Source organism: Rhinichthys klamathensis, unplaced genomic scaffold, assembly GCF_029890125.1.
Source record: "Rhinichthys klamathensis goyatoka isolate OS25496 unplaced genomic scaffold, OSU_Roscu_1.1 h1tg000295l_1, whole genome shotgun sequence".
Lineage (NCBI taxonomy): Eukaryota > Metazoa > Chordata > Actinopteri > Cypriniformes > Leuciscidae > Rhinichthys > Rhinichthys klamathensis.
In genome coordinates this window covers 526,219-538,041 of record NW_026606814.1, presented here as the reverse complement: position 1 = coordinate 538,041, position 11,823 = coordinate 526,219, and the positions used below count along the sequence as shown (strand labels likewise).

The 11,823-nt window shown below is 37.8% G+C and overlaps 1 protein-coding gene across 2 annotated transcripts; it reads left to right on the top strand.

Annotated features, from left to right (window-relative positions):
* The first annotated feature begins 2,207 nt into the window (after window positions 1-2,207).
* On the top strand, window positions 2,208-9,155 carry p3h3 (prolyl 3-hydroxylase 3). Of its 2 annotated transcripts, XM_056269969.1 has the most exons (16): window positions 2,209-2,555; window positions 2,765-2,949; window positions 3,084-3,242; window positions 3,877-4,063; window positions 4,224-4,355; window positions 5,587-5,729; window positions 5,893-5,982; window positions 6,099-6,151; window positions 6,235-6,314; window positions 6,420-6,547; window positions 6,649-6,744; window positions 6,851-7,001; window positions 7,579-7,696; window positions 8,082-8,157; window positions 8,654-8,794; window positions 8,881-9,155. In XM_056269969.1, exons 1-16 carry the CDS (start codon window positions 2,267-2,269, stop codon window positions 9,046-9,048), a joined length of 2,196 nt encoding a protein of 731 aa, XP_056125944.1. In that variant the 5' UTR covers window positions 2,209-2,266; the 3' UTR covers window positions 9,049-9,155. The 2 variants fall into 2 exon arrangements, 1 of the variants encoding a protein (XP_056125944.1); XR_008809384.1 differs by lacking the exon at window positions 8,881-9,155 and having other exon boundaries at window positions 2,208-2,555; window positions 8,087-8,157; window positions 8,654-8,790.
* Window positions 9,156-11,823: the final 2,668 nt, after the last annotated feature.

Sequence of the window (11,823 nt, the reverse complement as noted above, 5' to 3'; positions counted from 1 at the left end):
TGTATGTAGGGTAGGCTATATAGGGTTAACACACATAGCACACATGAACAGAAACTGCACTTCAACGGGTCTGATAGCAGACACTTGGACATGGAAGCGCATGAAAGTATCCACTATTAATAACAATGTAAACGCGGTGGATAGGGCTGATAAGAGCTTGCGTTTATTGTCGATGAGACTCGCACACCAGCGCACATTTCACTGACTCCTACGCAAGCATATTGATCAATGAGTTTGAAACGCGACTCAATATACGGTTTACATACTCGTTTCATAATTTCGTATGCATAAGAGGTGACAATTCAAATGCTTAAAACACAACCCATATTTCATAGATGCTGCTCTTAGATACTGATTAATCACAAGTCATCAATTTGGAATTATTCTTAAATCAAACAAAAGGGGCTCATGTAAACGCAGCTAGTGAGCCACGCATCTCACCCCGTGACCCCGTGCAGTGAAGGACAAAAGCATCATCATGCCCATTCAAACAGCACCTGTCGTGCCCATGGTCGTGGTGATATTTCGGTAACGCTTCCTTTTACAGTCCTGTTACCCATGTACTTACTATGTACTTATTATAGTAATTATAATTACTGGGTAATAACTAGGTACTAACCCTGAACCTACCCCTAACCCATGTTTATATATTTGCCAGTACTTTCTAGGTAAGTACACTGTAAGTACACGTAAGTACTGTACTGTAAAAGGAAGCGTTACCGATATTTCCCCCTAAATTGATTTTATATCTACCCAAACCTTATTAAATAGGTAGGCTATACATCATCATATATGTCAAGTTCTTAATATTAAACGATAAACTACTCAGTTATAATTACAATAAGGCACTATTTAAATTAACAAAAGTCATTAAGTCATTAAAAGTCAAAATCTTAATACAGAGGAGAATGCTTTTACACGGCAGTTACAATTGCATAAAATTCGTTATGAGATTAATGTTAAAAATAAATGAATATAGAAATATGAAATGATGGAATCAATTAAATTGTATGTTTAAATATGAAACTAAAACAGCCAGTAGGTGGCGGTAAGTCACTGTCTTAAACGAGTGAGTCATATCATTAATTCAGACCGATTCATTCAAATACTAAGCATTTGAATTGTCACCTCTTATGCATACGAAATTATGAAACGCGAATGTAAACCGTGTATTGAGTCGCGTTTCAAACTCATTGATCAATATGCTTGCGTAGGAGTCAGTGAAATGTGCGCTGGTGTGCGAGTCTCATCGACAATAAACGCAAGCTCTTATCAGCCCTATCCACCGCGTATACATTGTTATTAATAGTGGATACTTTCATGCGCTTCCATGTCCAAGTGTCTGCTACCAGACCCGTTGAGACCCTATCAGACCCGTTTCTGTTCATGTGTGCTATGTGTGTTAACCCTATATAGCCTACCCTACATACAGTTAGGGTGATATACATGACTTAAAATGTGATATTGTCCGCACACCTCTTGCGTTTCGTTTGGTCACACACCACAAGGTGTCACTGTGGCCTCAAAGCTTCAGCACTGCCACTCTGAGCTCGATTGCTGATGTCTGAGGTAAAACACGCCCCCCTCATTAGCATACGGACAAAGAAATGTTGAAATAAATAAATGTAGAAATAAATAAATGTGAAAATAAATAAAAGTGGAAATAAATAAATTAATAAATGCATAAATAAAAATAAAAAATGTGTGAAAAAATACAATTATACATAAGGAAATAAAAGTATAAATACTCATTTATTTGTACTTTTTTACATTTCTTTGTATATTTATTTATGTATTTATTCATGTATTTTTGCTTTTTTACATTTCTTCGTATATTTATTTATGTATTATTTATTTATTTTTAATTAAGTCAGCTTTGGCATTCCATAGTGTTGATTGATGAATTAAGCATATTAAAAACGTACCACAGACATAGAAACAACATTAAAACCACAGGGTTTTTAAAAAATATATTGTACAGCCTATAATATATGTTTTTAGGTAATTAGATTAACCCTAACCTTACCTTTCCAGTTAAAACTTTTTTTAGTAATAATTTACAACATTAAGTGAATTAATGTACTAAACACAAAATAATAATGAACCAATATTTATTTTTATTTTTATAAGCAAATATGTCCCCACACAGACACACGTTTCCTCTCTCGTGCTGTACCTATATTTCTTGCCAGCAGGCACGTATTCCTCCCCTCATTCCTCTGTGGGACCTCCTCCCTCCCTTCATCCCAGCCACAGTCCCTGCATTATGGCGCTACACTCAAACACAAGCCCTGTATACGTGGCGTTCCTCTTTATTCTCAACTATGTATCTATAACTGCAGGCAGTGGACTATCTTCAGAGAGTTCATCCGGACTTTTATCCCCTTACGATGAGCTCTATTACCGCGGGGTTCGGGCGTATTTTAGGGAGGACTGGGAGCGCGCGGCGGAGTTCCTGGAGAAATCCATTTCCACGCGAGACATGCTCCTGCGGACCAGACGAAAATGTCACGACGAGTGTTTAACAACAGGAGATGAAAAAGTCTCCAAACTAGGTAACTGTTAACTTTATGTACAGATGGACAAAGTATGTTTTGCGTATCTCCATCACAGTGTGTGAGTGTTCCAATGACATGGGGAAACTCATTCAATTACTGTACTTGAAACACAGTCCAACTAATGCAGCAGTACGAAACATGCCCTGCAAACTGGAGACTGGAGTTTTCCATGACTTTTCCTGTTGACTGCATGTTAATGTGTGTAGACACAGCGGATGGTAGTCTCTGGGACCTGGGGGTGCTAGACTGGATGCAGTTGCGGGCCGAGTGTGTGAGATTCTGCATGGGTCGAAGTGTTTCTCCTGCTGCTCTGCTCCCAGTATCTTCAGACATCGAGTATGAATTTGGAACACGCAACCCTTACAACTACCTGCAAGTCACCTACTATAAGGTAAAATCAGTAATCATAATGATTATATATGAAATCAGGCTAATAATAAGACACGTTTATCACAACACCTGGAAAGGTCTGAGTAACCCTGCCCTTTGTTTTGTAAGTTTAAACTCTCTTCCCCCTCTGTATAGTTGGATAAAATGGACAAAGCAGCTTCAGCTGCTCACACGTTCTTTGTGGCCAATCCGAGTCACCTGGAGATGAGGAACAACATTGAGAAGTACAGGAGGATGATAGGAGTGAAAGATGAATCCTTCCAGGACAGAGAGAGAGAGCAGGAGCAACACTGGGTGAGTTCAGCAGAAGAGAAAAGCAGTCTGGGTTTTTATTGATAACTACAACTAAAACTATGTATAGATTAAATTTAGCAGTGGGCGTGAACCTTAATAGAACAGAATAGAATTATAATGAAAAAAGGGGTAGGTAAAATAAGCTAAGGCTTCAGCCTACACCTTTTCCGGTTAATATACATTATGTTGATTATGGAAAACTGTATATGAGGACCTAACTAAATCTTGATGATGATAACCAAACTAAAATAACACCACCAATCTCACCACCACCAAATTATTTTATTTTATTTTTTTAATTGCATTGCATCTGAGCAGCTCTCAAGACTGTTAGTAGTGTTGTGAGTCATAATAGTTATTTTGATTTTCTAGTGTGTTGTGCAGGCTGTTATTTTGGCAGTTTCTTCCCACATTGACCAGGCCATCTTTTGTCTTAAGAGCTGGATATGTGGATAACTTCTTTTAAATTGTATTCTTCTGCATCTCACTGTCCTCACTCATCTCTTTTTCTCTCTCCTAACCACTATTATGAAAACTAAATGATAAAAGTTATGAAATTTCCAAATTAACCACGTTAGCTGTTCTGTATACCCCTTTCTCTACCTTCTTTTTTCACATTGTTTATCATTTTTAGGAGATGTATGATGCAGCCATCCTGGCTGAGAGCTCGTCTGATTGGGTGAAGGCGGTGAAGAAGTGGAAGGAGTGTGTGAATGAGACGCTCAAGCAGACGGAAGAGTGCAGAGCTCAGTGTGTGATGGCGTCACGGGTCTTTCCGGAGGAGCCTGACACTGCACAGGGAGTTTACGAGAGAGCTGCAGGTCAAAAAGGATTTTTATTTACAAAGTCTTATCAAGTTATTGCAGGCACTATTAGTAGTTTAACATCAATAATTTGTTTGCAAAGAATATTTTAAATAATATGTTGCACCATCATGGCACATTTTGTTTATTATATAACAGTCTTTCTCTGTCTCTTCAGACCTCTCTCTCTCCTTGCTGTCATGCAAACAGATGTGCGTGACCTTAGTGTCAACGCGACCTGGAAGGGTTTCTGCTCTGGAGGACTTTCTGCCCTTACAGCTCGAGCATCTACATATTGCACAGTTTAAAGGTCAGATGTCATTTATTGGTCAGATGTTATTAATACACAAGCACTTATATTTCCTGCTCGTGTTTACTCACAAATGCCAGTGTTTTTGTAATCAACAGTCAGGATCCAAAAGTAAATCATGATTTTAACGATAACTTATAAACCATTAAAGACAGCCTTACTGTGAGGTATGAGATTGTTAATCGATAGTATTTGCTTCTGTTGAAGCTGATAGCCCGCATTATTTCAGCTTAGTATTAAAATAATCTTGTGTAACAGCAGAATTCATTGTGAAAAACTACATTACCCATGATGCTGTATAGAAAATGACACCAATCAGACCCAAAACATCTTGCTAGCTCTGCCCACTCTCGGGCCACAAAATGGTCTCAAAATACTTAAAATATTTGATATATGAAATCAACATTTTTAAATGAGTAGTTTTATATTTCTCCGTCATTTTTAATTGGATTATGCTTTTTGCAATGCCTCATGGGATTGTAGTTCTTTCCCTTAATACTTTTTTGCTTCAAATCAAAGTTTTGTAATGTTGTGATTCACCTTGTTGCTGCTTGGCTTGGTTCCCAGCTTAAAACACTTTAACTAAATCCGTATGGGAGAAAAAATACTTCCGAAACCAGCACCGCTGAAAAAGTGGAATTTTTTTAACTCTATTGCACTTGGTTGAATAAAGTAAATATTAATGTAAGGAGACCATTGTAAAACATTAACATAGTGCTAAATATTATAATACTAAATATAATAGTAAATACTAATACTAGTATTAGTAAATACAATACTACAAATATAAACATGTTTCAATTTTAATTACATGAATTAGCCTCTATTTTTATGTTTTAATTTTTAGTTTTTAGTAATTTTGTTATGTGCTTTTGCCCTTTTTTTTATTCGTGTTTTTAATATTAATATTTAGCTTTAATTTACTTTTATTTCAGTTTTAGTCATTTTAGTACTTCAAACTTATTTCATTTTGGTTAGTTATAAGTCAACATTTCTAAAGTTTTTCATCTAATGTTTAGGCTATATTTTATTTCAATTAACCAAAACTATTTTTAATAGTTTTAGTTAACAATAACAACACTGGTGAATTGGTGGTGTTGACTGTTCTCAAGCTCCAGTCACAGTTAGAGTACCTCAGTTAAATAAAATCTAAATACTATTCTGTTTGAAAAGTTTGAGAAACTTCATTAACAAAAAACTCTTGTTACTACCACTCTTTGGTGTCCCGCAGCTGGTGACCTGAAGGGGGCGGTGGAGACCCTGCGCTCCTTGTTGCTCTTTTACCCCACTGATTCAGACTCCCTTAGTAACCTGGAGCTCTACTCTCAGACTCTAGAGGGCGACACGGAGGCTCGGGAAACAGGCCCTATGCAGGTATGATGAATGGACTGCTGGAGTAACTATGACACATGGGAGATGGGGTAGAAAGAATAATGTTTGCATTCATAGATGGGTGTGTCTGTTTGATGGATGAATGGTCAATGAGTAAAATCAATACAGATTTTAAAATGGCTATTTTATCTTTTTTTTCTCAAAGGAAATTGCCAAGTATGTCAGCAGAGCTTTGCAAGAGAAGAGACTGCTGTACTTTGGGATGGCAAACTTGGACTTTAAATTCAGTGACCCGGTATATGCCTCATTTCTGTTGCTGGAGTTTTTTGTCTTTCACCTCTCACCTTATGTTCCCCTTTCTGAAACTAGCCAAAAAAGGCCTTAGTCTCACTCACTCTCTGTCCTCATCAGGATCTGTGGACACCCGAGGACGTTGTGCCCGAAGCTCTGCGAGAAACCTGGAGGTGAGACAGGGAAATAGAAAAATAACAAAAAGGAAAGGGTGAAATTAATTTTTCTGGCAGCTTCAAACTTGTCTTCTTCTCAGAGCAGAGAAAGAGCAGCTTCATGAAAAACTGAAGCAGGGCCAGAAAGTGGAAGAAGTGGATGAAAGTGGATTTTATGCAGGTACAAGCACTGTTTCTGTCCACCTTGTTCCTTCCATCATTTTATAATATGTAATGTAATATAATTATTGAACTGAATTAATTACATATATAAAATTTGACTCAGGTGGTCCTGTTCCTGTGGTTGGCGTAACAATCACAATGGATGATCAGGGGCTGAACGGGACCAACCGTGTGGTGTTGGATGGAGTTTTATCCCAATCTGAATGTGATCGTGTGATGCAGCTGGCTGCCGTGAGCCTTTAAATAATCATTTAAAAATCTGCCATGTGAACTACTGTTGCAGAGAGCAGCTGAAAGAGTCTCACCTCACATTCTGCATGTGTGGATTATAGGTTGCCGCATCAGTGGGTGATGGCTACCGGGGGCGACGCTCTCCTCACACGCCGCATGAGAAGTTTGAGGGTTTGACTGTTCTCAGAGCACTAAAGGTGAAATATTACTCACTCATGACACATACTAGAACGATTCATAAAATTATAAACATTCTCACATCAAATGTCGTAGATAATATACTAGAAAATATCTGTCTTCCAGTTGGCCCAGGATGGGCAGGTCAACCAATCAGATGCCAGGCTGCTGCATGAGATCGGGGAGACCGTAAAAGTTCTGATGGACTCATACTTCAGAAGTCACTCTCCTCTCTACTTTGCTTACACACACTTGGTGTGCCGCTCCGCCATCCCAGGTACAACGCTCTATAGTGCTATACTGTGTAAACAGGAACAATTATTCACACATAAACACATGGGGCGTCATTTATAAAATGTTGCGTAGAAACCGTCCTACTTTTGATCTTACAGTAATTTCTCAAATGTGCATACGAGCGATTAACAGAACGAATGCACGCACAAAAAAAAACGTGCGTCTGCCTCTCTTCCAGATTTGAAATTGTGCGCAGCTAAATTGTTTCAGATCTCCACCCTTGTAAATGCCACCTAATTAATTTCATTAACATATAAAAGATCACCAGTCAACGTCTAAATTCTTTATTTGAGAATGGCGAGCAGCAAGAATTATTTCCAAATACCTGCAGTACTCCGACTCTCTGCCACAAGGAACAGTGAGTACGTGACGTCTGCTTAGACCCTGACATGGCGCTAAGCACTTTTCCACGTCAAACACCGGTTTTTATAAATATTAACATTGGCATGGATTTTTGCATACACTCACTCCAAGATCAAATCTGTGCGTACGCACGTTTTATAAATGAGGTCCATTATTTGAACGTCTTGCTCAGTGCATATATGACTTTGTGTACAAAGGACAGCAAGAGGGGAGATCAGATCTTTCTCACCCAGTTCATGTGGATAACTGTATCCTGGAGCCAGAAACCAGGCAGTGCTGGAGAGAAGCTCCTGCTTTCACGCATCGAGATCTCAGGTGCACAGATGTAGGCAAAACACACAGGAAATTCACTAAGAACGAATAGGCTTGCTGATAGCTTCCTTCATTAGCATAAATTTATTTACTAAAAAATAAATTCAGAAGATTAAGATTCAGATGATGAAAGACAGTGTGTGGTTAAAAATTCAGAATAGAAATTCAAGCTTCTTACACACAAAATTAGTAAAATAATTTTTACCTTATATTAGGGAAATAGCACTGACTTTTGTGCATCCAGCTTATTCTAAAATGAGCCTCATTTGAATAGAAAGGAAACATCTGGAAAATAATGAAAATCCCTAAAATATATTTAATAGTTTTTTGTTGTTTTACTTTTCTTTTATGCACATACTGTGATTTGTTTGTATTGTTGCCTTCACAGTGCAGTTGTTTACCTGAATGATGATTTTGAAGGAGGTGATTTCTTCTTCACTGATCGAGACACCAAAACAGTCACCGTAAGATTAATTTCCCAATATACACAAAAAAAAAAAGTATAAATGTCTTTGTTCTGCTGGACACAAAGGAAGATATTTTAAAGAATGTTGGTAACTAAACAGATCTCGAGCCCCATTGACTACAATAGTAGGAAAAAAATACTATGATAGTCAACGGGGCCCGAGATCTGTTTGGTTACAAACATTCTACCAACAATCTTCCTTTGTGTACAGCAGAACAAAGACATTTATACAGGTTTGGAACAACTTGAGAGTGAGTAAACGATGACAGAATTAAAAATTTTGGGTGAACTATCCCTTTAATATAATCTCCTGAATAACATTAAAAAAGTCTCGTTCACTAATCATTTTGTGGATTACTTCTATATTACTTGTATACACAGGATAGCTTCTCGCAAAAACATTTCTACGTAGATTTAATGCCCAAATTTGTGTGTTCACGTTCAGACCCAATTATTTGCCTGAGACGTTCTCTGTCTTTTTTTCTCTCTTTCAGGCAAAGGTTAAGCCTAGCTGTGGGCGACTTGTTGGATTTACATCAGGACCTGTCAATCCACACGGTGTTACTGCAGTAACGGAGGGTCGACGATGTGCACTGGCACTCTGGTTCACTACTGAAAAGCTCCACAGAGATATGGTATGGGGCTGTTATGGCACCTTCAAGAGATGCTAAAAGAGGAAAGATGTTATGTGCACTTATTTATATGTTTAACTTCATTTCAGGAACGTGAGGAAGCTGAAGCCTTATGGACAGCTGATGGACAGAGTGTAGTAAAAGAGGAGAAGGGGGATACTGAGAGCGCCTTGAAATCTGCTCGCAGTGGGAGAAGCCAAGGAAAAGAGAGGAGCAAAGAGAGAGATAGAGTGACAGGCAGACGGGATGAACTGTAAGAATGACAGATGAATGAGCCAATCAGAAAATAGACATCCATGGACATGAAATGCCATGCTGCTTATTCATCCTGTCATGAACCTGTTCTGTGTGTGTGTGTGTGTGTGTGTGTGTGTGAGCCCCCCCCCCCCCCCCCCCCCCCTTGTTTCAGTACGTCTTGTGTTTTGATTGTGGTTAGTTTTTTTTTTTAAATCAAAGAATAAAGAAGCAGCAAATGCGGCAATTATGTAACTCAGGGAGTAATTTATTCTTCTTTATAATCATTATTTATTAAGTATTAAAGACTTACTAATTTTTTCCTCTGTTTTTTACTTATCAAAAATTAATAGTATTTTTAAAATAATAAATTATTGTCACACAAGACATTCATAACCACATAAACGCTAATTTATTTTACATGCCGCGGGTTGGCTAATGGGGGTTTTTGCGTGAAACTGCATCCACACCACTAGATGTCAGTATAAATCCAAAACCACTGTCATATCGATCAATGCAGCAAACAAAAAATTATTGTCTGCACATTCATCATTAATTAATTATTGTTTCACAGAATCAAAACCAAGAGAAAAAAACCCAGAAGGTTCAAGTGTTTAATAGATCTAGACGACGGTACATTAAAACAAGTGAGTAGAGCGAGGGAGGAGGGGAGGTGTGCCACATTAGCACTGATGGAACGAGTGAGAGAGAAAAAGAGGGAGGGAGTGGGAGAGAGACGGAGACCGAGATTATAGATAATCCCTCGTAAATGAGTGCATTTGTTTATGAAGCTTACAAATCTCCCATTTAGAGTATGGAATAATAATCCAGGCAAGAAATCATGTAATCATTCATACCCGACTCCCCATTTCAACATGACGCCCTTCCATTAAATCCAAACCCTAATATCACTGAACCTCCTCTAATGCACCAACAAGCAGACTCTTGCCATACTTACAACGGCCATTGATCCTCTGTATGCGTTAATCTACATTGTGCTGTAAAATAGAGTGCAGCATGGCTAATGGTGCAAAAGGTGTTAATGTGATCCTATGTGTCGGATCCTTAGGCCTGGAAAACAGTTAAGAGTTTATGAGCAATGCAGATATATGAAGTTACCTCTTAGGTAAATGACTAAGACCCTTCTGACCTGTTTCCATATGACGTTTTGACTATCACTGAGATGCGTTCATGAATAGGCCTAATCCCTTTCTCCCTCATGGTAACATACACAACATGTTGGTGTTATGCAGGATTTTGTCCAGAGCTGAAGAGCATGGATATTAATAGTGATAATGAAACGTTAATGTTCCATTCTCATACATTTAACCAGGCCTACCAGAGTAAGACATTTGTTTAACCTGGATTTCTCAATGTAATCACACAGCTCCAGGTTTTTCACAGTGTGTGTCCATTTTTTGCCAAGTGGCTACTCTCGATGCTTTAGACACATCAAGAATCGATCAACAATGGCTACATGAAATTGTGGTGTTTTTCTGTATTAAGAAAGTTAAGTGTGAAACTGCACAGTCAGATTCCACTTCAATGTCTATTTACATTCCAACAATCATTGAGAGCAATATCATGAGAGCTGGGATTTACCATTGTGAGTGTGATAATGTTGTTTTTATAACAGTTAAACTCTGTGTGAATCGGAAGTTGTGAACGACTTTAGTAGGCTACTGTGACGTATTTCCAAATGAAACCGAATTCTGAATGAGGAAAAAATAGAGGGTGGGGCTTGATTTTAGTGCACCTCTTTGCCATCTCTAGCTCGCAGCAGACCGATGGTTGAAGGACAGAGAGTGACACAGCAGCCAAACACGTTATTAAGGGCATGGAACGCCTTTCCAGTGGGGCAGAACTAAAGATTATAAAGACAAATGAATTAATTCCTAAACAAATCAGTGTTGTTCAACAATTTGTTTAAATGGCTGATTCAATAAATCATTCGTAAAGACGTCGCCACCTACTGTCGTAACTAAGTAATTGGTGTTGTCAAAAATATCGATATTTCGAAATGCATCAATTCTGAAATGGTTCCAATACTACTTTTCTGCAGTATTGATACCGTTACCAGCTATACGTTCTCGCTCTCTCTTCTCTCCGATGGCGAACTGACACACACCCGTCTCCTCTCACTCCTCTCATTCGCTTCGGTTGATATTACTGTGACTGTTTACTTGTCTTTTTTGTAAATCTAGTTCAACGATTTAAATAAAGCCTTGTGCTGTGTGTAAGCTATTACAACAAAATTACCCAAATTATATATATATATAAAAAAAATTTTGAGATGATAATTTATCTGTATAGCCTATGGATAGCCTATGGTAGTTTTCCCCAGTGGTATCGAAAATTATATCGAATATCGATATTTTTCAAGGTATCGTATCGAAGTTAGAGATTCCAGTATAGTGGAAACACTAGTAAGTAACCTCTCTGAAATATTCCCACCACTAAAATTCACAGCCTGACACTCTAGGAATTACACAACAAAAATGTGAAAAGCGAATTCATTACTATTTATTAAACTATTAATGAGGTTACTACTTCTGCCGAGATTGGAAAGCTGCTGGACCAATCCAATTCAAGGGCAGGAACTAACCTATATAAAAGTAAGTAATAAAAAAATAGATTTATATATATATGTATATATATATATATATTAAAAAAATCTACAAACATAAAACTGAAGTTTCATTGTTTATGGTGGGACTTTCCATTAACTTCTATTGTTTTATATTGCGCTAGTGATGTTTGTTTTCCCATTTAACTCCCGGCCTAAACCAACAAATTTT

What these genes read in the sequence shown, in the direction of transcription:
- p3h3 (XM_056269969.1), top strand. Translation starts at nt 2,267, where the DNA reads ATGGCGCTACACTCAAACACAAGCCCTGTATACGTGGCGTTCCTCTTT. An exon ending in TGCAAGTCACCTACTATAAG is followed by an intron (nt 2,950 to 3,083) that starts GTAAAATCAGTA and finishes CCCTCTGTATAG; the next exon opens with TTGGATAAAATGGACAAAGC. An exon ending in GTGCCGCTCCGCCATCCCAG is followed by an intron (nt 7,002 to 7,578) that starts GTACAACGCTCT and finishes TTGTGTACAAAG; the next exon opens with GACAGCAAGAGGGGAGATCA.